At 37.5% G+C, this 27,331-nt stretch overlaps 1 protein-coding gene across 5 annotated transcripts in view; it reads right to left on the reverse strand.

Moving 5' to 3' along the window:
* The window catches only part of WDR33 (WD repeat domain 33), a 52,811-nt gene extending 41,480 nt beyond the window's left edge, over positions 1-11,331 (reverse strand). For 3 of the 5 annotated variants that reach the window (XM_017728782.1, XM_017728783.1, XM_017728781.1), the window contains exons 1-6: positions 11,080-11,331; positions 9,201-9,269; positions 8,657-8,761; positions 7,932-8,027; positions 7,308-7,459; positions 5,452-5,549 (exon numbers count right to left, since the gene is read on the reverse strand). In XM_017728782.1, coding sequence (XP_017584271.1) covers positions 5,452-5,549; positions 7,308-7,459; positions 7,932-8,027; positions 8,657-8,761; positions 9,201-9,269; positions 11,080-11,283 — 724 coding nt within the window. In that variant the 5' untranslated portion in view covers positions 11,284-11,331. The remainder of the gene's footprint in view (positions 1-5,451; positions 5,550-7,307; positions 7,460-7,931; positions 8,028-8,656; positions 8,762-9,200; positions 9,270-11,079) is intronic. The other 2 variants (XM_008629535.2, XM_017728780.1) reach the window with 1 other exon arrangement.
* Positions 11,332-27,331: the final 16,000 nt, after the last annotated feature.

Consider the following 27,331-nt stretch of genomic DNA (forward strand, 5'->3'; position numbering starts at 1 on the left):
ACTCCAAGTCCTTGGTGCTACTTAACTCGGAGCAAAGTGTAGAGAAAGATGCTGGGGAAATATATGTTGTGTGATACCTTCTATTTATGAAGCAGGAAATTGTATACAATATTTGTAACTTTTAATCTCACAAAGGCAGAGACGTTCCCTAATGAGAGGAGAAGAGTGAACGACACTATGAAGAGCCCACCATGCACAAAAAAGCAAAGGAGCAGCAGCAGGATTACTGGCATAACACGAGCAGCAGAACAACAGGGCTCCTGCATCACAGATTGTGCAAGCGATCCCAACTGTCTGTGCAGGAAAAAACCTCTCACAGATTCACTATTAACATAAATTCCTTAACATTTCCTGTGCCTAATGCACATGAAAAGCACAGCCATTTGCAGCTGTTCCTCAACTGATTCAGCTGCAACAGCTCTTACCCCCAGCCCCAGCTCAGCTTTGGCAACAAAGATTAACGAAGATCAGAGACCTGCAACACAAGGTGGCAAACAAAAAATCCACCAACAAGGAGGAGACTGAACTGGTCCAATACCAGCACTCCAAAACAGTCCACCTTTTTAAGTTCAAAAATTCAAGGACTTGCCTTCTCTAGATTGATATGGTTGGTGCCATTATCAGCCAGGTCTCATCTCATCCTGAGCTTCTGTTCTGAGTAAAAAAACCTTCTAATATTCATGTAGGGATGCATCAGTAGACTAGAAGACATTTCATATAGACCTGAAATCCCAATAGTCTAAAGATGCAATCCCCACAAAAAAACCCCTGAAGGTTGAAACAGTGGGTCTCCTTACAAGAAACATGGTATTGAGAGACACGCATTTCTGGAATTTGCTGAGTTTTCTCTCTTTGCTGAGACAAGGGAAAAAAAAGAAAAACCTCACATAAGGGTAATAAAAGTTGGAAACAGCAATGGTAGGATTTTTTTCTTTTAAATTATTCAATGTAGAGTTCAATTATATTCCAAGAAAAGGAAACACCTTAAGAAGTTACTTGCTTCAAGGCTAAGAGCGAGATAATAACGCATGTTTAAAAGTGAGGGACCAAGCTGAAGGTGTAGTTCTGGTCCTCAGGTTCCTTTTACTGATGGAACTCATGTCTAAATTGAGTACAGGATATGCTATTTGACTGAGGGAAAAAACTCTGAAGAGATCCTTCCCTTTCAGATGGAAAGTGCAGAAGGAACTTCATGGTACATTATTTGTTAATAAAGATTGAGAAATGGAAGAGAAGGAAGGAATAAAATTCCTCAGTTATTTCAGTAAGACTAGAGATGGAAACACTTTTTCAGAACCTGTGAGCAGATGAAAAGTCTGTTTACCATGATTGCTGTGACTCCTGCAGGCACAAACACACGTGTTATTTTGTAGGTGATAGTGTTAAAAAAATTACATGTTGTTCCAAACTGCACATTATAAATCCAGGCAGAATGCAATGAAATCTTGATTGGTTTTAATGGTTCAAATTAGGCTAAGACAAATCTTTTGTCAAGCCTACCACACTGGCTGAAAGATCATTTAGTGTATTACCCTATTTTAAAGAAAGAAAATAGAAAAACTTATCTAGAAAGTATTTTTAAAAGCATGGGTTATACCATCCTTCAGAGAGCTGGGTGGAGTCATCCTCCCCAAAAGACCTATTTAAGGCAGGCAACCTCTGAAATCCTGGGAACATAGAGCTGATCTACACTTTAGAATGAAACATTACAGTCCTCCCAAGCACTCATTTCTACTGTGAAAGGAAGGAGAAGGAAAGACAAGGGAACTGAGAAATCCAAAATCTATTTGTAGCCTCCTAGCCCACGACGTCGTGCTGGGAATAATTAAGGAATCGTGTGTTTATTTATGACCTACCCAAAATATTTTCAGGGATACATCAGCACAAACACCCAGAACATCACTGCCACCAGGAAAAACCACCAATAGTGTTAATTTCGCATATAAATAAAGGGACATGAAGGTTGTACTGCATGCAGTTTTTCACTAGATGTTTTTACTATTATTAAAAGCCATCCATCCATGTGTATGTTCTCATAGAAATGTTCCCAGCATTAACTTCATTGCAACAGTTTAGACAAAAGACCTGAGAGTGTTTTATTGGAAATGGCTTTCAGAGGAACAGATTATTGTCACGAAAATAAAATATTGCTATACTATAGTCTGTTTTCCATGTCTTATTTTAAAAACAGCATTTTTTTTAACATCAGTAAAGTTCCCACCTATGTGTTTTATTAAGTGCACTAAACTGCACTCGTTACCATCATCAAGATAGCACCAGGACAGAAATTCACACTGGCAAAAGCAACTGGTGCAAAATCAGGCTCACAGCAGCTCTACCTCAAGAGAAAAGACAGGCAGCACCTGGGCTGTGGGGAGGCAATGACACACAGTGCTATTTCTTCCACCTACAAGTTCTTCCAAGAAAATTCACTTGAATTATTTAAAGATGGTTCCCCAAGAAAACAAGATTTTAATCCTATTTATTTCTTTAGGGTATTAAAAAGGAGCCTGATAAATCTGCATGTACTGCTAACAAAATGCCCAAACTCCACCTCCTGTGCTCTGGAAAGCCATGGTGGTAGAAACAACAGCCAAGGCAACATTAAGCAGTGAAAAACTGGCCAGCAAAGGGACTTGGAGATTAAAGAAGAGAGACTCAGAACCTCTGGCACAACATATGAAGAACCCTAGAGGGTATCCTGTTTATCTTCTCTTTCACCAATTAAACGAAAGAGGATCCAGTTAAGAAGTGTATCTCATGCAGGCCACGTATTCATCAGTTAAACTACTGAAAAAGCCTATTACAGATAGCTGAAAACTGCAGGAAAACCTTGAGAATTCATCTTATGTAATTTACCACTTCCACTGTTTTTTCAATACTCTCTTCAGAAGGTAAGTCTAGAATTGTTGCTTCAGGCTGCTTTTAAGGGAACCATTGCAATACATAACAGGAATAGATACTAGTTTGCTCCAGTGCAAGCAAAAGCACCTGCAGTAAGTCTATGGAGTTCTGTCTTTTTTGTATCAGCAAAGCTTATCCACGTAACTTTAATGCTCTCTACAGAACCGCTTTAAAAGCATTCCTTACCATTAGAATATTGAAATCTGTTTTCTAAAATATGTTCCTTAATTTGTTGTTGAAAAATCACTAAGAATAACAATATATTGACATATTATCCCTGTGAGTGCTAATCTTTTTATTAGTACATCTGACTGAAAATTGATAATTACATTTGATTTTTATAACTCGGTGTGACAACTTGAACACCTTAACATGGGAAGTGAAGCTCTGGACCTAAAGGACACTGTAGAACTCCTTCAACTTCACCAGTTATTATCCAGAATAGCTGTATGATGTGTCAAAGTAGGAAATAAAAATAATTTCCCAGCATTGCATTTGATCTAAACAATGTACATAAAATCCTTTTGACATAGTGGCACCAAAATTTTAATTTATAGATCACTAACTGGATGGCAATGGCATGAATACACCATTGGAAGGCTGTGCTAAGCAAAGTATTACAGGTCACACTTGTAACTATGTAAAAGCAGAATGCACATGGAGAAGCCAAAAGCTGAAGATCAGTATCCTAAAGCCATAAGACCTAAGCTCCAAATAACAGAGTGAAAGCCTGTCTTTTCTACCAAGAAAATTACATGTCACCCATCAGCTCTTTCAAGTAACTCTTCCGACCATATTCAAAACCAGTCCTAAAGACCAAAGCCAAATCAAACCTGTATGTTTGCAGAGACATCCTCCCAACAATCAGGGGTTTGAATATTATTTTGTTTTGTTGCGGGGGATTTTTTTGCTGGTGTTCTTTGGGTTTAGGTTGGGGTTTGGTGGTTTTTTGCTTATCTGACAGTAGAAACAAAGAGTAATCTGCCCTGTTCAATTTTATCCAAAGATGTTAAAGTTTTCAAACCACTTCTAACTTATGCAAAAGGTGAAGTGTATTGTGGGCAGATGACATAAGTAAAAGCAAATGTATTCTTTCTAGAACTATGTGCAAACTCAAAATGGAATACTGAGATGTGTAAAATGTAAGAAACTATAGGATAATTCTATCTGAGGTCAAGTTACAATCAGATGTTAACATACACAAGGTAACAAGAAAATGTAGTGCAAATTCTGTTCTCTATAGCCTAAATTGAATGTTTTTCTCCTTCTGCTTTACACAGAACACTGAAAGAATGTAGAAGTGGAGGGATTTTTATAACCTTGACAACTCTGCTTGGAGGCAATCCCTATTTCCTCCACACGGTTAGTACATACCTGGAGGAGGGTACAGAATATGTTTAGGGCAGAATGATTTCTTCGTAAAGCATCAAGCAAACCACTCCCAAATCTGAGGCCTTCCAGACTAACAGGTGTAAATTATATAACCTAGAAATTTGTTTGCCAGGTCCTGAAAGAACACACCTACCATAATGTCAAATAATGGACACATGCTGTTAAAATATCTCTGCAATAATGCTGAAGGCTCAATGTCTTTGCAAAGTAGTGGTGTTTAAAAGTAACGTACTTGTAAAACAAGAAGAGAGCTTAAGAGTCAAAAGAAATAGGGAGAGCTCTACTTCATAAAATACGGAAAGCAGGTCGAAGTTGGAGGCATGATTTAAAAAAAAAAAAATTCCTTAATTTCGGAAAGCACTGAACAAGCTCACACACCTAGAACTGAAAGCCCATGTTTTTATTACATACATTCTTTGCAGATTATCTGCAAATCTACAACCCCCAGTCTCTCATAGCAGCCTTTCAATACATTCTCTTACTAAATTATGTACCTTGGACATCTCTGCAAAAAAGGAATAGCTGTCAGAAGCTACTGTTCTTGCTCATTGGGATTGCAGCAAGAAAAGGAGAAAGGCTCAAGAAGACCAGTGGAAAGGCACCAGAATTTAGGGTACATAGATGCTGGACAGAAAACTTCAAGCAAAGCTAGGATTACTTGCCTGTGCTATAAATGATGTGATCAAAATTTACCTGTTTTCTCTACTTAAATACTCTCTTCCTCTTAAGGAATGAGAAATAACTACCTTGCCTCAGAAGAAATCAAAATGAAAGGTACGCCCGTGAGAAGAATGGAATCCTCTGCATGAAGATGCATGTTCTGAAATAACAGTGGTCACTGAGATTAAGCCTTGGAGAAAGATAAATGTATTCCTGATACAGAAACAGTTGTTTCTACCAAATTAGGAGCAGTAAAATGTCCTTCTATCCACCTCCATTGTTTAGAGCTTAAGTGGAGAGTAAACAGTGTAATGCCATTGTGAACTGCAGCCTCTCTGAATATAAGGCACCTATAGCAGCAGCCAAACAAAAACTTGTTTGGAGCATTAAGACAAACTGTAGACAAGCTGATACTTCTGTATTGTGAACACCTAGTTAAAAAAAAAGGTTTTCCCCCTCTTGAAATACCCCAATCAGTACTTTTGGTACACATACCTCGAAGAATTCTCTCCTCATGGCAACGTAGAAAGTCCCAGATTCTAACAGTGCCGTCGTCAGAGCATGTAGCAAATTTATTATCCGTGGGTGAGAAACTGTTACATGAAGACACACAGCAGGGGAAAGAAGTCAGCATTTAACAGATTATCTATGCTTCTCAGACAGGGCAAAATTATACTGTAATGTGTTATACACTGAAGGAGGCATTTGAACATAGGCACTTCTAAGTGAATACAGTGCCTGCCAAACGGCACTTCATCACAAGACATGAATTTAGCATAGGATTACTATTGCACTGCAGTCCCCTGTCAAATGAGGAAAAAATCTGTCATTTATTCTTAGCACCTTCCTATCTGTGACTGCACATAGCAATGCCTTCTCTGCAGGATGAGAAGCAACATCAATATGATTTGGTAACTGTCACCCTAGATTTTCATGTTTGGTAACACCATAAGAAAGTGACACTGCATAGAAGCACAGGAACAGTTCTTAGGGAAAAACTCCTCTTCAGCCACAGGTGCTTTGCAGCAGAGAAGCAAAAAATAAGGGAAAGCTGGTTACAGGAAAATGCTACTTGGTTTAACTGTTGGGAAAAAAAAACCTATATAAAACAAACATACCACATTTAAGAGCAATTTGGAAACACTCCCTCTTATTACACCCCACCAACAACATGAAAAGAATCCTACAGACACATAAGCAGCTCCCAGATTCAGCAGTTAACATTGATTGATGAAAGTCACTGGAAAAGCAAGGAGTTATTTAACCATGTGAACAGGGCCAGAACATCTCCAACAACTGACAGGCACTCAACTTTCTTTCTGGTGCAGTGAAAGGCCACGAGGGAGCCCTTGTGAAATCCTAGATCTTTATGATCAAGAAAGGGCCTAAAGCAGTAGAGAAATTCAGTGCACGGCCATGATAGTCAGACAGTAACTGAATCCAAAGTAAGCACTTCTCATAACCATACTCTGGCAGAAAATGCTGCACCCTACCAAGAAAAATGGTGACTTTAGTGGAAAGTGAGTTTGTGGCAGTGAACCTTTATCACCAAGGGCCAGCACCTGAACCCAAAGAAACACTGTTTTAGCACCATTTGGGATCTGCAGCTTCTCTTCAGGCTTACTTTAAAAACATTTGCTAAAAATTATATTCAGGTTTGCTCTAGAAACACCCTTCATTTACATCTTACTGATAAGTATCACTTTGGATTTGATTTTTATATAGACATTTGCACAACTGAGGCATCAACACTGAACCAAGAGAATATCCTACAATCTTCTTTTCAATGGCTTTCTTACAGTTTCAAGCTTGAAGAACCCATTCAGTATTAACATTAGACTTCTGTATGTGGCAGTCTGCGTGGGTATTTAGTATTACTGGAAGTCTTGGCTTCACCAAGCCAAGCAGTTCTTCACTTTATTTAGTGTTTTATTATTTTGTGAGAACTATGCAGGTGTTTTATTTCTGAAGGCTTTATATTTTATTCAGTTAGATTATTAAAGACTGAATTCTTTATTTGGAATGAAATTGTTGTCTTACACAGTGCGTATAAAAAGGAATAACTGATACACATCGTCACCATATAAAAATGAAAAGAATACCAGTGCAAAATGCGGCAGACAAATACATCTCTAACATATTGCAGAGGCGGATACTGGGACAATACTAATTCAGAAAGGTGCCAGCAAAACGGTGAGAATGTGGAAACAAAAGGAAATATTGTGTTTATGTGGTGCAGGAAGTTTCCCAGAATCTGACAGAACCCATGCATTTCTGCACCCAGAATACACTTAGAGAACAGTCTAATCATGGCAATAGGTACTACAGAAAATGGTATATTGTGTATAAACCTGGCCTCTCTAATCGCCTCCTTATGTGCCTGGAACATCTTGACGTTGTTCATGTTGGACTGCCAGTATTTCACATATCCCCCGTGGTCTGCTGTCAGCATCCACATATCATTGTGTGACCAAGTCATAGCCCTTACAGGGCTGTCGTGAGCCTGCAAATTCAGAAACAGAACTTCTAGCAAACACATTCAAATACTGTCTGATCCACACAAACACTGAAGTTACTAAAGTTCCAACTTAACAGCTGCAATGAGGAAATGAGAACAATGATGATCTAATTACATTCAAGATGTTGGGGGAAAAAAAAAATCCCTTACTCTGTATACAATGGTCTTCTAAATAATACGAGTATTTGCACTTTGTTTCCAAAGTGTTTCTTTATTATTACAAATACTCATAGTACATCCTTGAGAACAGTTAATACAGCAGATGGAGGTGGAATGAGAAGCATTAAGTGAATTGCCTGTAGCCATAGCCTGGCATGGAATCAGAGCAGAATAAAAGACTTCTAAGGCTCCCATCACCACTCAGACCACAAACCCATGATGAACAGGGTGAAGATGTGCTCCTAAAACATGCTCCAAGACCTCAAGGAAACAAAGAAATCTTGACAGATTACTTTACCTGCAATATTGTTTCAAAATTGAAAGTCAGTCCATTCCATAAAGTGAACTCCCCACTAGATGCACCAGTGACCAAGCGTCTCCCCTCAGGAGTCCACTGCAAAAGAAACATTTAACTAAACTGTGCAAATATAGCATTCAAATATTTCTTCACAATTTTCCAAATAAATCATGAGGTTTTTCAGGGACTCTTTGGAAATGGAAGCAACTAAATGACTTTCTAGAGGATGCGAGAAGGCAAAAATGCCGAAGAGTGCCAGAGGACTTTTGACTTTTGTAACAACAGGACAAAGCCCACTGTAAGAACAATGAAAAACTAGCTGTAAAGAAGAAACAGCTTATTGGCACCATTGCATTTCTAGCACACAATATCCATACTAAACAATACTTCTGACATCATGGAAAAGCTGTTAAAAGCTGCTATGAGACTCAAAGAGCACAGAGACCAAATTTCATTTCTTTTGAGTCAGATATGTCAGCTCTCTGAAATGTAATAAGGAAGGTAGGAATAGCACATTAAACTCTGAGAGTAAGAACTCTTGTGTACTCAGACCTTACCACTTATTTTCCTAAAATCCTCCACAGAAAGACTGGACACAGAAGTAGTCCATACATTCCACATGCTGTTTTTATTTGAAGATGCTTTAACTGCCTTCTCGTTCAGTTAAGACTCAGTCTAATTTAAATTAAGACAACACAACTAAGTAATTCCAACACTGTACTCACCCTGACAACAAACACTGGGCATTTTACTTTATTAGTAGATGTCCGAACAAATTTTGTTGTCACAGCATTCATAGGGTTGTTCAGCATTCCTATAGGAGGGACCAACTGTAAGAGAAGAAAGAAAATATTTAGTAATGACATTTAAATCAGAAACTTCAAGAAAAGCATACGTTCTAAACACCCATTTCTGGAAAAGCAAGGTTGTCATTTGCAGGGGTATTACCAGAAGTAAGGTGGTAGAAGTGTTTCAAAGTCTGCATGATTTAACAACTCAAACATCCAGGAACAGCATCTTCAAGAGCAGCTTCACAACCTCAGTGCATTACGAAAGTTCTCACACACAGAAATTAAAAGCCTGTCCAACTTTAAGGTCCCTTCATGGGCATGGATTCCAACAGGACAAAGTAACGTGAAGATACCCTTCATAGCTTTAAGGCTTTTTGCAGACACAAAAGTAACCTCAGCTGACATACAGAACCCTTCCTATTTTCTGGACAAATTTTATCTGCACAACTTCACCAGTGAACAGGAAAATTTTACTTACATCATTATAATATCCTGCATCGGGCTGGATCGCTCGCATATCTCGTTGGTCTCTCTGCCATACTCTATTCTGGAAAGAAGAAAACAACTCCTAGTTCATAGTAGGGTACTTCATTGGTAAATAACAGAGAGTAAGACACACATGGAGATCCTTATTTGGGAAATTCCAAAGCGCTCCAAGGATTTCAGAATGAACTGTGTTAAGACTTTGGACTCAGGAAAAGGAACACGTGGAATTTATACTCTGTAAGAAAAGGAGTCAGGAATGTTTAAAGTGTTAATTTCATCTGATTGAAGCAACACCTTTGAAAGCGAAGCTTAACGCCAGGAAAGCAGTGGTCCTATGTAACAAGGAACATTACTGTGGCACAGACAGTGGTGCTCTGCTGCCCAGTGTCAAAGCTTTATATTCAGGACAAGGATTTACACCACTAGCAGCTGTGCTGATGAACTCCACATGAAATCCACACAGCAACATGAGCTCCAAAGGAACCTCCTGCACTGTGAGCATAAAGACAGCGCTTTCAAATGGATGAGACTTAAAAGACAGAGGGGTAACAGTACCTTCAATTAGTTAAATTTTGAGAGTTGTCAAACAAAACCTTTTCAAAAACATTTCTCATGAATTTAGAATTAAATTACTTATTTCGGCTTTGTGCCACAGACCCTAACCAATTTGGATCTGTACACATATTGGAAACAAGTTACAATTCTAGGTAAAACATTCCCAACATACACCACTACAGTTTGCTACAACTTCTTAAGCCAAGAGCAAATTACACATTTTTCTTGGTTGTTTCTTTTTTGATAGAACCACATTAAATCAGTAGTACTGATGCCAGCAGACAGAGATCTGATTTTATTTTTTTATGTTGTTACCATTTTAATCAACAGAATTTCGAGGGTGCTTATTCCTGCCACAGTAAAAAGGTCCTGGACTTCTAAAACTGTTTTTTAGAATAGTCCACTACTAATAGAATCTCTTTTGGGGCATTCCTAGAACATAAGAATATGTTTAAAATGTTTGATGTTTGAACAGATCTTAGAAGATAAGGGATTAGTTATTAAGAAAACCATCTAACTTAACACCTACAAGCTATAATCAAGCACTGGCCATAGCAGATGGAATTAATTTCATCACATTTTGGCAATGTTGCTGTTGCAGTATTATATATATTATATATATATATATATATTATATATATATAATCAATACCAGTATTTAGATTTCATTCTGTTTCTTCTAGGGTAATATTCAGTACTCGTAGAGTGAATCTTGGATGAGAAAATTATTTCTTAAGAAAGTAATGCCATCCCATCAGGTGAACTAAATAAGCATTTTTACAGAAACATTTCTTCAATAAAACTTAACATTTAAGTTTTTCTCTATTTCTTAACTGTATAGAAAGGGACTTTCAGAGGCCACACTGAAGGCTGAAGAGCTATTTAGTAAAATGATGAGAAAACATTTTTAGTGCCCTGATTTTGCAGGGGAAGGGATAATGGTTCATCTTCCATTTTGGGAAATTTCTATCTCAAAACAAAAATAAGAACAACTACATTATTTATGATGAGTTTTTATGAAAAGTCAGAACATTACACAAGATATTCAACTGCACACCAACTCGGAATTTCAAGACAAAACGCAAAAATTGGTATTTACATAAAGTACACAAAACATGCAGTTTTATAGCCAACACTCAACCTCCCCCTTTTATTCACAATATAACAAATTTACAAGCATTTGTAATTTTGGTTGAAAATGCAGCAGTAGATCTCCCAGTATTCCAGACTGCCCTGTGGAAACTGAAAAGCACAATCCCAAATATGAGGAAGAAAATAAAGGTTTCCAAACAAAATCAGAAAATGAACTTACTAACCTCCAAATATTTAATTACAGAGGGATTGTAGTCGATGGTCTTTCTGTTGACAGCTTTTCTCATGCGCTTCCCATCGAAGGTGAGCTGCTGCATTGCCTGCTGCTGCGCGAAGTCAGGCCTTTTGTAGAACAGCTGCCGAGGCGCCTGGTGCTGGAACCTCGGCATGTGGAAAAACCGGGGCGGGGAGCCGATTTCTGTGGCCATGGCTCCGTCCTTCCTGAAAGGCTGCAGACAGTGAAACACTACGTTATCACATAATCACGATCACAAAAACCCCACACTACCATCTCCCCTAACTTAAGTTTACAAGGATGACTAACAGCTTCAGAAATTACCGTTTCTTCGTAAAAAACCATTTGCATATTCCTCTGAATAATTATTTTCCCTTGTGCCACATACAAAGCAGCTAAATACTTTCGTTCTCTATCAAGTGGAATTCTGAATTTAAATACTTCACTATTAAGTTTGCATTACCATCCCTAAACTAAAAATGTGCAGGAAAAGAATGTCCTGAGTAAAACAGCATAAATAAATGCAAGAAATGGCAAGATCCTTTAACAGAGGATATTTCAGATTCAGTATAAAAAATAGGAAACACCACATTAATCATAAATTAATTTAACTATTAAAAGATAAAAAGTTTTCAAACGTTGACTCAACATCTTATTCTATGACCTAAAAATAAACCTACACTCCTTTCACGCAACTTCTTGTAAATGGACCACAGATCACATTCTACCTGTAGGCATACTTTCAATCCTATTACTACAAAATAAATCAATTACATCTTTAACAAGGTTTAGTAAATACAACTAAGACTCACTGAGAATGTTAAGAGAATGTGAAGGGCAGGGAGAAAATTTCAATATTCAGAATTTTTCTGACAGAGGGAAATGAGTGTAAAACCTCATTTTTCAGTCTAAGAAATCCTTAAATGATGAGATCACAGCAACTCCTTCAGAGCTGAAAATACAATATACACAGTCTTTAAAATATATACTAACTTCAGACTCAGCCAGTTCCAGACTGAACCAATGAACGCTCAAACTTCATTTTGAACATGTTCTCCCCCACATCCTGAACTCACTTCGGAAAACATTTTAACCAAAAGAAACTAGCACTGTCATCAAGGGAATTCAAGAACACCTAGAAACTCTCCTTTGCACAAAGGGTTAAATGTTTACACAGAAGCAAAGTACATGTAATAAAAGAAAAAGGAAATAGCAGATTTCTTTTTAAAAAAGATTACATAATCTGCTTGTAAATTCATGAATGTACTTTCCTAAGTAGTTAAAATACTCATATCCTCAATTTGAAAGAGCTGAAAAGTTGTTTCACTGCCAATTTTAAAATTTTATCTTGCTTTTTTTGAACCCAACAGTTCAAAACCATTTCTATTTTTAAGTAGCAAAATAAAGCTAAGATAGAAATGTTAGATATAAGAGTCTGTTTAAAGGCAGTGCAGGGTTTGATTCTTTTTAAGAGATTCTTTCCAATCACTAGGAGCATGCTGCCGTTTAAATAAATACCAGGCAGTTTGTTGGCACAGAGAAGTGAACAGCTCTGAAAACTTAAGACTTACACACTCCTTTTCATGCTAACAAAGTGCCACCAGCCAGCTATAAAACTACCTACAGCACCCAGCTCCTCGCTACACAAACAACTCCCACACTAAAGCCATCACAACTATTCTCCATTCAAGACAAACCAGTCCAAACTAAAACAGCACATTTCTTTAAATGAGGTAAGGAAATTTAACACCTTTGGCAGGTGTAGCATCTTATTAGAACAATTTGGTAACTAGAATGAAGGGAGGAGGGAAGACAGACAACAGCTTTCAAAAAACAAACCTTCATCTGGTGGTTGGAAGGCTCATTTGCCTGAAAGTTGCCTCACATCAGGCATACCAGGGGGACTAATCAGACACCACGTCTCCAAACACTCCACTCTAGACCACCACTGTAACACACAGCTACTACAACAGTAAGGTTGTCCGAAACAAGGTATCCAAACTTTCTCATACAGGAATTACTTCAAGCCCCCCTAAGACCATCTCCAATTCTCTTACAACTTGGCAGGAGGTATCAAACTGTTGTACGGAAGGTATCAAGTGTTAAATATCACAGGCAAAATTCTTTTTGTTGGGAGTTTATATCAAAAAAGAGAAAGTGGCTTCTTCAAATGAGCAGAACAAGCTGGCATTAAACATACAAGTCCATTAAGTCTCCTAAATGTAGTTATTCAATAGTCAGAGGAAAAAACCCAACAAAAACAAACACAATCAAAAAAACCCCACAAAAAACAACAACACACCACAAGAAGACCCAGAAACCCAGATGAAATTACCAGTACCACTCTTTCTCAAGTCTGAAGTTTGACACTCCCTTATACCAATCAGTGCTCTAAATCAGACAGAAGATATTTTTTTCAAAACCACACATCTATACTCTCTAATAGGCAATGCAAGAATAAATGTCAAGAACTGAGACCAAGAATGCAGACAAAGATATATGCTGGGGCTTCCAAAAAAAATTTGATCAGCTATATTTGCAAGAAAACATTACATAAAAATCCCTTTTTAGGGAAACAATGCAAAGCAACACATTAATACTTTATTTTCATGTTCCAGGAAAAAAAAAAACTGCTGAAGAAATTTTCTGCGTTACTATCATTGGTAAATAAAGCATTAAGTATGATATGGGTCAATTTAGATTGCAATAGTTTTAGGCGAGTCCAACCAGTGTCTATCTTAAATCAGCATAAACAACCTTCACTTAAGATGCAATCCACATCAGCAAGAACTAGGACCAAAGGCATAAACATGTTCATTACACCTTTTTATGTCTACAGATCCTTCCACACTCATGATTATGGCAAGACAATAAGTGACATTACAACTACAACAACACGACAGGGGAGATGACACAGGATTAGAAAAATGAAGCATTTATATCCTGTTTCTTCAACTTTTGAGATCACTGCCTCTATCACGAAAAGCCTTCTACCTGCATTAATGAACTCTGAAAAAAGTATTGTTTATCCAGCTGCTTAGGAGCATTTTCTTCTAATAATTGCTTCAAATATTATGTTTTATCCACATAATACCCTCATCATGTCATGTGTGCATATGACAAGTATATAATCTATGAACAGAGATATAAAAAATGTGTGCACACTCATATACATGAGTACATATACACACCAAGTGAAGCTTCCAAGCAAAGCAGCTTTAGAAATAAATGGTTTTGGCACACAATTATCAAATGAAACTAGAACATTTTTTCCCAAAGACTTCTACTCCAGTTAGACAAATAGACTTAATGCTTAAGTTATCAGTATCCTACCTGGTCTTTTGTTGGGACAAACCAAAGCCTCAACAGGCTCTCCTTAAGATCTTTTTTATCAACTACAACATCAGAATTCAGCATGTCTATTAGCTAAAGCTCCTTTTGTATTGGCAGTGTGAGCAGAAACATGCAAGCAAATATTGGAGGACACTGTGCAATCCAGTGTAGTAACATCTGATTTCCTATTTTAAGCAAAGTACCAATTTTTTTCTTTATTTTAGAGTCCATCAACAGGATTTTAAATGGAAGAAACCATATTTTCCCTAATTCACACAATCAGAAGCAACAGCAAGATTTGTTTCCAACATCTGGCATAAGTCAGCTCTTACTTCATTGTTTCCAGACATAAATGTTACCACAACCAATTGCTTTTCCTTCTAGTTCATTACACCCTTATCATAATGTGAACTAAGTTCATTTTTGTATTCCATTTTTCCATGCATCTTTATCAGTTTTCCACTTTCTGTGCCCATGAACACCTCTTTCAAAGCTTCACAGATTTTGAGACATAAATGTATTTGGGGATATAGAGCCTACAGAGCAAGTCTTTCATTCCTACCTATTAGTGCCAGAAGGATGCCAGGTCTACTGATGCCATCAAGTAATCAGAGGGACGTTACTGGAGAACAGAATTAAAACAAAAAAAAACCTCATGACAATCTCACACTCAGAGCAGCACAGTGTTAAGGAAGATGGACTTGGGCACTTCCTTTGCTTTTTAAAATGAGCAGAAAGTCACCAACAGTATTAGTCACTTGCAGAAAATGGTTACCACTTAATTCACGTACCCAAATAAGGCTACAAAGGTAATACTGGCATTAAATGTAGTAGTGTTGTTACTTTATCATCTTATTTGGATATGTTTGTTCCTTTTATATAAAAATGAATCTTGCATTAAGTTTTGAAAATTGACAGATTCCAACTTCAATCATGCAACCAAAGTAATTCACACATAACTTCACTAAGTCAAAATAAAACAAATTAGGCTACTCAAACCAAACTAAAACCACCAAACAGGTAAAGCTTGGAGAAAGAGAGTCATGGCTTGTTTTAAATACATCAATGCTTCTAGATAGCTCAATACTACAAGAAAAAAATCTGATTTATGTATAATCTTGACATATTTCATATGGTTTATGCAAAAAATAAAGCTCATCATTAATGAAGTGCAGTAACTGGTAACTAAAACATCCTTGCCTATTTAATAGCTATTTTTAATTAAAGGTAAAGCAACTTGGGTGGAATACAGAGAGTTATAAACTGAACATGTCAAAAGAAAAGTATGTTTCCAAATGGTAGCAAAGAAGGTTATGCTGCAGAGTGCAAGCAACCAGTTACTTTTCAAACCCTACGCTGCCCACTAAACACAACATGCTGAAGCTTAAAAGACATTGAGCCTGAAATAGCCAAAGCAGCAAAGGAAAATGAGTGCTAAAAACTTCCAAGTGTATCTATATAGTACTTCTTTAAATGTGTATTACACAGTTCTACTACAAAGTACACACAGACTTTAAAACAAGCACTTTTACAGGGTAACGGAAGCAGTGAAAATTGGTAGTAGTTATTTGCACTGCAACAGCACACTGGAGCTCAAACCATGGTTTGGGACATTCAGTGCAAAACACAGGATTGAAGAAGAACCATCTCAGCTTCCTGAGGCCTAAGAATAAGATAAGAGCACCACAATGCAAAAGCACTTTACCAAGTTTATTGTTCAATACAACTTTCTTTAATTAGCAAAGCACTTTTACATCTACAAGGTAGAGATAACTAACTTCCTTTTAGTAACATCTTTAAAGTCCTACTGTCAATAGTTATCTCTGAGAAAACGTATCTCTACATTTTTTAATTTGTGTATTAAGAAATCTGTAAGCACAACTGAATAAACACACCTGTTCTGAATAACAATCATAGCAAATACAATTTAATGTTACTCCTTTCCCTCTTTTACAGAGTATCAACGCTTAATATCCACATTCCAAAAGATATGCCTTTCTTTGGTCCTTTGGGAGAATGTGCATCTCTGCTCTGGAGACCAGCAGTGGATCCCTCCATGGCTTCCCCTTCCTGAGAAAAGCTCTTTCTTCATCTCCTCATCCAGCCTCTTTCCTTCCCTGGGAATCCTACCTCTTCCCAGAGCACAAGAATTACGTGAAAGGATATTCTAGACATAAATGTTCAAACTTTTGCCATCTTCAGCAACCATGTTTTAGAAAAAAAAAAAAAAAAAAAAAAAAAAATTAAAAAAAAAAAAAAAAAAAAAAAAAAAAAAAAAAAAAAAAAAAAAAAAAAAGGAAATAAACATGCTTGTACACACACACACACCATTTCTCTATTACACAGAAACAGATCCTGGCATCCTGGTTAAAGATTGAGAAGAGTGACTGACAAGTTCTTGAAATCATAAAATTTCCAGGCAGGGGGTTACACAGAAAAAAAAAAGATTCTTCATTTCTGCAAACCATTTAATTTTAAGTAAACTGTCTTCCAAATATTTTAAACTAAATTAGATAAACCCCAAATAATTTCTCTCTTGAACAGAAAATGAACCTGAGCAAAAGCTTTGTTCTCAGTCACGGTTTCTACACTTCCCTTGCTTCACTCCCCGACAGGAATGGAGCAAGAGAGCTGCAGGTATGGTTAAAACCTGGAAGGATCAGAAAATCACATTACCAAAGCCACTGTAAAACCAGCACTAGCAGCAGCAAGCTTCTACCACCTTTTTCTGAAGATACACTTGAAATCTGCCAAAACTAACTCGCATGTCTGCCAATGAATTATTCTCTCACAGCAGATGAGATTTTGTTACTGCTCCATTCAGATGCCATCACTTTTCTGAAGATTAATCTTACATTTCCTTCATTGTACACAAGATAAATCCACTCAGAAAACACAGACAAAAATATGGAAAAAAAGAAAAAACCCACTATGCCAAATTGCAGATGTAGTGAAGAACATATTAATCTGACCAATTCCCCAAATTGCTTTGTGTTTCAATTTCCTACTGCATTGCAAGAACATTTACTCAGATTCACAAAACAAGATTACCCAACGTCTGAAAATTCTACATCTTTGTGAGACAAAAATCAAAATTCTGAAGTAATTTTGAGTACTTTTCTTACTACATGTAAGTTGTATTATTTTTAAACAGATTTGAGATAGATTAAGCTGTTTCAATAGAATATAATGGTATCTTTTCCACTGATTATGAGAGAGAATTGGTGTATTAAGCAGGAAGATAAAATTAGTTAAAAAATTAGATTCCATAATGAAGTGCAAAGTTGCCCAACTTTTTAGTCAAAACCAGACCCGTAACAGTAAAAAAAACTATGTAAGGTTCTTGACCTCTAAGTATTCAAAAATCTTATTCCCACTTTTGAATTATATAAAGGCACTGCAGCATGCATTTTTGTGCATTTTTATTTGTATATCTCAAAAAACTTTCTACAAGGCATGCAGATATGAGTACAGGAAGTTTAAACCTAAAACCAAAACCATTCTTACAATTTGAGAGACTCCTTAATGATCTACAGGTGCTAGGGGTCCACAATACACCAAATCAACGAACTGAAGGCAAAAATACTGACCTGTGTTATACAACACTGCTATTATGCAACATCCCTATTCTCTGCAGCAAGCACATTTTCCCTGGGCTCTGCTGCTGTGCTCCCAACATACATCTGCAGCCATTCTCTATTGTATTCTATTTCTGAACCAACCTCTCCTAGAAATGGGGTTTAAATTCTGACTATGCAAATAATGGGAAAGAATTTAGCAGCTTTCTCCATTTCAGTCATTGTGTTCCAATAGAAAATATAAAAAATAAAATAAAAATCTCATTCTTCATTCAAATTGCAGAAACATACTTAAATTAATAATTGTCCAAGTCAAAATAAACTACTCTGCCCAAAAGGTTCACAGATCTGTTCTTATTTGGAAGTACTCCAAAGCTTTTTGTTTTATGCACAGTCCAAAATCTATGACACTGGCATGATCAAAAACCTAAAATGCAGAAGCACTTTTTTTCCCCTTTAACTTCAGTTCTGTACTTTCACAACGCCCAGTTTCACCACAAAGTTCAAACCTTTGGATTTTCAACAGGACCCAAACACGTACACACACATTGTATGGAGTCTAAAAGGACAGAACATGCAACATGGCAAAATGTAATTATGTTGATGCAGTTTTGGATTCAAAGGGTTTATTCCCTGCAGGAAAAGGAGAGCTGATATTTAATTGACAAAAAGGGCCTACACCTTTAAGTTTCACATAAAAACACACAATGCTCAAGAACTTCTGAAACAGCAGATCAAACTTACAGACAAATGGAGCTATCTAAAATCACAAGGGAGAACACCTTCAAACAGCCAGTCTGAAAGTCTCAGTTACAGCCTAGGGGACAAGTTTCAACAGTTGAGCCTGCTTGGCTGCATGTAAGTTACACATACTTCAACACCTCCTTTGAATTTTGGATTTCTAGCACTCAACAAATACTTAATAATCAAATCACAAACATTCCTCATTTTACGCTCAAGCTGACCCCTTGACTCATTCCAAAGCACACATATTTACAGGAGATCATGTGCTTACATACATTATGAAAAACCCCCAAAATACTTCAGTTCATAGGACTCAGACAGCTCTTGCTTTACCTCTCTGGCTACAGTAGAGAAAACTGCTTTCAGGAGTGTAACAGCCTGGAATCATTGCCTTTGTGCACCTCAAAAAAGCAACTTCTGAGAGCTAAAGTTTCTTGAGCTGTACATCAAAACAAACATGGAAGCAACCACATGCAGCACGAGGACACGAGACAGACTGCACCTCAGCTAGAAGACAGACAGGATTTGGTTTGCTGCTGTGATTTTATTATTACCAACTGGATACCTTGGTTTTACCTCAAAACTTATTCACAATTTTTTTTAAAATAAAACATTCCTCCTCCCTCTAAACTTCCCAAATATCCCTTTATTTCATCCTGCTTAGTATTTATCAAGACCTGCATTATCACCCAAACTCTTTTACTGTGAGTCCCTGTGATAATAGCAATTCATCTTAACTAGGTGAAGACTCACAGCTTGGTTTTCATGCTGAAGTGATTACTGATGCTGCCTTACCTTGGAGCTGCTACTTTGTCAGGAAACAAAACTTTAGGACTGATTTGTGTTTAAATCACACAAACATGCCATGACAAATACTTAAAAAATAACATATGGAAAGTAGCTTAAAAGAAAAAAAAAAAGCCAGTCATTCTTGCTAATCCTAAATATCAAGACACTCTTCAGCTGGTTATAATATCAAAACTTGGTGAACAAAATGTCATAGCTGAATCTGTGTGAGATGCTCCTCCCAGTTTCATTCAATATGCAGTTGGCCTTACTTGTGAGGAAAACATATTGCTGTTTCCTATTCACTTGGCATTGACTGAAGGTCTCTGGCTCTCTTCTGTGAGCCTGCTGCGCAGCCAGTCATTCTGCAGCTTTACAAATCCATGAGGCTCTGCCTGCCCATGGAGAACTCTGCAGGTCTCCTTGCTGATTTCCAGGTGTTCCTGGCACTCCATTCCTCCAGTCTCTCTTGACTCAAGTACTACTGCTAGGTACATAATGGGATGGACAGGGACAGAGAGGAGAAATGACAAAAAATTCTCCAAAAATATTCTTCAGAGGACTTTATTTAATCAGTGGAAGGGAAAAGGACTAGAAGGACTATGGCAGTTTGTAGAGCAAAACTTAAGTAGGGAAACACAGCAAATTGTCTTTGCTTCAGGAACAACCTACTGAAATTCTGATAAGAAAACAAAGTTCATATAATCTAGCAACAGTTTGAATCTCTTCATTTACACTATGGAACAGAAACATACACTTTAATACACTAAACAAAGCTGAGTATCTGAGACCCTAAGACTGGCACACTCAATGCTGACCAGATATCAAAGCCTTTTTAGTAAAATTTGGGAATTAGTAAGAGTGTAACTTGTTACAGAGATTTACTTTTCACAACCATTATCTGTTAAATGATTACCAAACACATCCAGAACTCTTGCAACATTTGCTTTTGCATAGAAGTTACAAGCATCAACGGAATAAACAAAATCTTTACTTCATGACCCCAGGAATGCTCACTCCCTGCCCCTCTCTCCCTCCTTTAATGTTACTCAGGCCCATCTCTTGACAAAGCAATGCTGTTTGCCATATCAGTTTCTGGGCCAAATAAAGGCACAAGAGTGTCTTAAGTTTCTATAATTACGCAACTGAACTCTGGAAGGCGTAGCAGGAGGCAGGATGATAGTGCTATCATGTGTGATCATGCGAAAAAAATGTGCCTTTATATGGTGAAAAGTGTAAGAAGGTTAAAAAACCCAAAAAACAACTAAAAGCAATGTTTTTCAGCAGTTATTAACTGTATTTCAAAGATCCATTTTCTACTTCTCTCTCCAAGAAGAGATTTTATACTTCAGCAGAAAACTCCAAGACAAAAGAACTTTTTATTTCGCTGCATATTTTAATGGTAAAATCCATTCACCACCGATGTCTATACCCTAACTTGCAGCCAGAGGTGGACACTTTGTGCAACAGAGCCCTCATCTTCTGGGCACCTCAAGGTTATTTACATAGCTCATGTATTCAATGTAAGAAAAGAAGAGCCTGAACAACTGTATATCCACACTGCAGAACAAATGGCCTATAACATACTACCCCACAATATTTTCTTCACAATATCCAAAAAGATTTTTAAAGGGATTTTTAATTCTCTTTTCATAAAAAGATGTAGCAGATGCACACATACTTATCCAAGACAGAAATTTGTTATCTGCCCCAACAGCAGAGTAGCTAAATTAGCAACTATGTTTATAGCAAAATATGCAAATTAATACCTACAGTTGTTATGCCTAGACTTAGCTAATAAAAAGGCATCCTCAAGCAAAAGTAGTAGAATTGCAGCAAACACTTCAAACCTTATTGAATCACACAGTGCTGCTAAACAAGCCTTATGGACTCTGCTAATTATCAATGCCCCTCATTTTTGACTTACTGTTGAAGCCAAGGAGTTTAAAACAAAAAAACCCCAACAAATCCAATCAAACGCCTGCTAAATTAAGAAAACAGTCAAAGAAAACAGCACTTCTAAAACTATTTTGATGGAATAAAGTCCTGACTGAAGATTATTTATGTGGATGAAGATCTTCCGAACTGTGGCTTCTCACTATCTGCTTCAGTTAAGATTTGAAAGTCTAGCATATATGCAAACTATTCTTTTGCCAGAGTTTGGTGTGGAAGATCAATGCATAACCCCTGTTTGCTAGTGGTTAGGCTAGAAATTGTTTAATCCCACGAGGAACAAACTTACAATAAGAAAAAATAAACAGAGCTGTTAATTGTAGTTTCAAGCTCCCAGCATATAAAATTATATTTTCACTTATTTTCAAACATAACCAACCTAAATATTTTTTCTATAACAAGAAACTTTCAATACTAGAACACTTTCTAAACTGATGGGTGACGTATACACATCTCATACAACTGAAAATTAATTAGAAATACACTTTCTTTTAACTGGAATCACAGAGCCAGTTTTTTCCAGGAATATGTTTTCTGGTCTTTGCTTGTGGATTATGAGACATGCAAATGCCTGTATAAGGTTATGAATGTATATGTATAGATATATATACACACACACTGCTAAAAGACCACCTTTAAGTACTTCAGTAAACAGCCTTTGCTTTTACCATTTAGTAGAGTTCAATAAAAGCATGAGATCATCTTCTGCATCAACACATTTCTCAGTAAAGGAACATCAAGCTCATATACATCAAGCTCACACAAAGCCTTTCAAGGAGAAAGGGTTCAGTATCAGATTCTCCCTAAACACAAGAAGACTTAAGCTCCCCATGAGAACGACAATTCAGTAGACCAGTGCATCACCAGAGAGCTTCAGTTTTGAAAGCTGGAATTCTCCAAAAGTCTAAAATCCCTTGGCATTTCTTTCCTACTTCGTATCTCCTGCCTCAAGAATATCAGGAAGCTTTCCTGTCAAAAGCAGCACTTTCATCACCAGTTCTAGGTGAGTAGTTTCATCTTACTACACAGAAAGCTGAGCAGCTGTGGCCTATTGTATCAGTCAAGAGTCTACAAAAGATATTACTAGAAATAGCTACTTCATTTATTAGGTTTAGATTTGCTAAGGAGACCAAAATATTTGCATCCATCCACAGAAAAAGATTGCAAAATATGGTTTGACAACTAATTTTAGTATGACTTTAGCTCCAAAGTCCGTAATTGAGAAACAGTGCAAATACTGCAGAATGAACAGACCACATGATACTCATTCAGTCTGCACTCCTCCTCCTTGCAATTCTGTGCAAGCTCCAATTTTTCTTGTGGTGTAATCATAGCATTTCACTAGTGTTTGCAGAGGTGCAATGGTTTGCTTACAAACATGGCCCAATAGGAAGAAATTTTCAAAGCTAAGTGCTGATTTTTACTGGAATGGGGAAGGAGGACAAGGGTAGAGTCATCGCTGCTTATTGTGACCACACAATTTAAGTGCAGCAGCAGCTACTGAGGGAACTTCGGGACTGAATTGCTGAGATGACCCAGGATCCAAACCAAAACTGCTGAGACCAAAACCAAAGCAGCCCTGGCTTGACCCCCCCCCACTGTGGGTTCCCTCCCATGACCCCTCCTTCAAGTCAACATGAACATCTGATGACCACACTGGACATGCACCTAAGAAACTGCTCTGTGTTATGAGACCCTTTTTGGTAATATTGGTCAAAACTCAGAGCAACCTGTCAGGCAACTGACTTCTGAGTTCCAGGGAATGACTCTACTGACCCAGGAGGAAAACCAAAGGATCAGAAGCAGGGGAAGCTACCACTTGGCAATACCATGCCAGATTAGACGACTGCAAAGGCCCTCAGCCTTCAGGCTGTAAATCCAGCACCTCCATTAGCTGGAGCTGTGGCACTACTTAACCAGCTCAAAGTGCAGTTCCTATCAAACTCAAAACTGCAGATGAGTACTCCTATACCCACAGTAAAACACAAGTCACTGTGCTGCCAAAACTTCACCATGAACACAAAACTATATCAAACCCATAAAATACTATAGACTCCTTGTTATCCAGTCTCCGGCCTCTCTTTAAAAAAAAGACACGTTAACATATTCTTTTGTATCATGTTTCTTTTGGATTTGGGATAATGATTTAAAGGAATCCTCAAATGCTTAAACTGCAGAAACATGGATTAACTAATGCACCCATGCGCTCATATTGAATTGTATAAAACATTACTATAAAGAACTGATCAGTGCCAACAAATCTACAGTTCTAGTGGCAAAACTGCTTTTGGTCTATCCCACCATGCCATTCAACTTCATGGCACTCACTTTTGGGTAAAGCCACAGGTGAGTGACTAAGAGCCACCTAAATTCCAAATTTCATGATCAACTGCTTTAAGACTCGGTACTGTAGACATGATCATAATTTTAGGGATATATTTTCAAAAGAACTGATTTGTCATATCAGAATAATGCATGCTGCCTCTCAACACACTTACCATCACCCAGTGCACCCTAAGCCAGGGCTATGGCAGACACACGTATTTGCCATCACCTCCTCTTTCCCACCTCACTGGTTCCAGAACCAGTGATTCTAACACACAGGCCAAAACAGACAAGTGAGCCAGACTAAACACAAACATCTTACTTCTGCTCACAGAAAGGGTCCCCCTGTACAGCTGCCTGCACCACTGTATCAACTCTGGTACCTAAAGTGGATAGGCAGAAGAATGCTATAATTTTAATTATTTAAAAGGACCAAAAATTCTAGGTTAAATAAAATTTACAGCTACACTGAGAATACTTTCAAAGCTTCAAAAGTTAACAGAATTTATTTTTTTGAACCAACATACTTCATTATACTGAAGACTAATTAAGCAGCACAAAGAGCTCATATGGCATGCTACTGTTCTTCGCACCAAAATCAACTAACAAAGTGAACAGAAAATTGCAAGTGTTCAGATTTACCAACAGTGTATGAAAAAAAATCTTATATAAAGGAAAAATGAAATTGAAGGTAAACTTCTAACTCTTTTTCTGATAGAAAAAAAAATGTACCAGGATTACTTGATGCAATACATAAGACAGGAAGAAACATTTTCATTTGTGTCTAAAGAATGTGAAAAATTGCTCATACTTTTTAATATTCTGTATCTATGTGTAAGAACACTTACATGTAATTGTTTGAAACAACACAAGCTTTATCAGGGTTAGACAACAGTGACATTCAATACTGTAGAGCAAGTCTTTCCTACTAAGGAGAGAAAATGTGATATAAGCCACAATTAGCGAAACTGCTTAGAACAGAACCCCCAACTTTGGTGCAGAGGTAGAACAGGAGCAGCACTAACTTGGTCTCTAGTATCCCTCCATATACAAAGCGTGCTGACTGAGACCTGATCACTGCACACCACTAAGCAGGATCTGTAATCACTGTAAACACACTGCCTTGGGAGCAAACGTGTTAGCAAAAGTACTATTACTACACAAGAGAAACCAGCTTGCTTGCTTTCCTGCTAAATATATACTTCATACCCCATTTCAAGTTTCACAACAGCATGACTGGTACACCCAGCCTGAATGTGGAGAGCAGGTTGAACCAGAAGAAACATTATGAAATGCTGAGTAGCTTTTTTAAATACTAGTGAGCAAGAACAGATTGCTGGGAAGTTTAGTACCATTTGGAAAATAGGGGACCATGGATGCTCCAAACTGAAGTAAAATTAGTAGCAAAACACAAATCAAAACCAGTTAGCTATCAAAAACTCAACTACTCTGCTCTTACCTTCAGATATTTTCTATAATAAGAAGAAAAAACCAAGGTTATCTGAAAGTTTTAATCTTTTGAAAGACGCTTAGCACATCTCCTCCCCACCACCAAGCTCTAACAGTGTCCAGTTTCTGTATTAACTACACCAACCAGGCCTGCATATCTGTACTTTCACTTGCAATAACAAAACAGTACAGTATCAGGAATGTAAATATGGCAAATAAAGAATGAATTTTGTAAAATTCACAAACACAGATAGTTTCCAGCTTGTCTTTACAAGCAGTTTTCTAAATTATAACCTCTATCTGAGCAAGGCCAAAATAATTTTCATTTCCAGTGTTACTGAACCAACTCTTGAAATTCCCTAGATATGTGGCTAGCAGATGCACAAAATGAAATGTTTTGCATGGAATCATCCCAGTACAAAGTTAAGCTGTATTCCTTCCATCAGCCTAATGTCTTCTCCATGACTGATTTTTTCAGGCGAGTCAGAAGACTCATCTGCTAGGGACAGGAACAAAATAGGAGACTTCTTATCCCCTCCTCAGATCAAGGTCTCTCTGCTGCAGCAAAAGAAGGCATTCCTAGTACCTCTATCCCAAGCACACTTTAGGATTATTAAGCTTTTACTTCTTGTGATAATATCACAAATAAAAAAATGATGAGAAATTTTCAATTCCAACAGTCCAAACAGTCTAATATTTACTGCTCCAAGGGTTCAATGGAGGGAACCCTTGGGCAACAGGGAAAGGCTGTCACTGTCTGTAGTGACTGATATTTAAGTCAAAAGGTTTTAGCATCTCTAGGAGTAGTTACTCACACCTAACAGTCTCTGCAGCTCTAAGATTCCCCCCCCCCATCTTTCAATACTTTCATCTATTTTCAGTATCGACATTTTCAGATCTTCTCATTAGAACTGTTACAACACAAGTGAACAAGATGTTAAGAATCAGATTTTTGAAATATGCTCGGTAATTATGTATTATTAGAGTAAAATAATGGCAGAATATTGCAGCAAATCACTAAGAAGTAAATGTCAGTTTACTTGAAAAGGAATTTAGGAGCAGGGAACCCTGAAGTATTTTGGCACAATGCTTTTTGCATACTATAAACTCTCTGAAACACAATATTGCCTCTCTTAACGGAAGGCTAGAGGAGTCTGAGTTAAGCATAAAAGAATAAACATATGCTGCAAGAAGGATGAGGGACTACTGCCTAGACAGAAAAACAGATTTTGAAACAGTACTCACAAACTGCAAGTAAGGATATAATGAGGTACAAGATTTGTAGAGCACAGAACTACTTACCCATGACAATTTTGTCAGACAAACAGATGTGTTCAAGCAACTGCTAATATTAAAAAAATACTGTATTTGAGACCATACAACTATCTACTCATAACAACGAAGCTAACAGTCAGCAAGAGAGAAATAACATACGTCTCTATAGAAGAGAAGTTTAATGAGCTCTCACCAAGGGAAAAATGCTGAGCTATTTTTTTTCAAGTTGGACAGGTCCCCTAGGTTTGCCACCCAAGCACAGGCTGATGAGTCTCAATCAGTGGAATGTGACACCACATGATCATTAGCCCCTCCACCATGCCAGCACAAGCAAGTGCCTGCTACACACGACTGTGTGTTATTACATTGCAGGGGACATACTCGAACAACAGTGTTGTTGTACAGCATTACGCAATACAAAATGTGAGCAACAGCCCTCTCGGGATCCATAAGAAAACCAAAAATAATGGTTTCCCATCCTTTTACCAATGCTTAGTAGTCCTACAGAACTAAGACCGTTCTCCACCAGCAAATGCAGTTATTTCACTTGGCATTTGAGAAGCTTAAATACTAACCAGTCTGTGGCTTTTTCTTCTCTCTCCTTAATACACAGAGGAATTACCCTTGTGAAAGACTACATAAGTAAAAAATTCGAGATATCTAACACGGCCCGTGTCTCCGCTCAGACCCAAGGCGAAGGGAAGAATAATATTAAAAAATAATAACACTAGAAGAAGTAGAAAAAGGCACGATTGAGAGACTCGGGCGAAGCCACCGACAGACACCTGTGCAGTAAAG

This window comes from Corvus brachyrhynchos, unplaced genomic scaffold, assembly GCF_000691975.1.
Source record: "Corvus brachyrhynchos isolate BGI_N302 unplaced genomic scaffold, ASM69197v1 scaffold223, whole genome shotgun sequence".
Taxonomy (NCBI): domain Eukaryota; kingdom Metazoa; phylum Chordata; class Aves; order Passeriformes; family Corvidae; genus Corvus; species Corvus brachyrhynchos.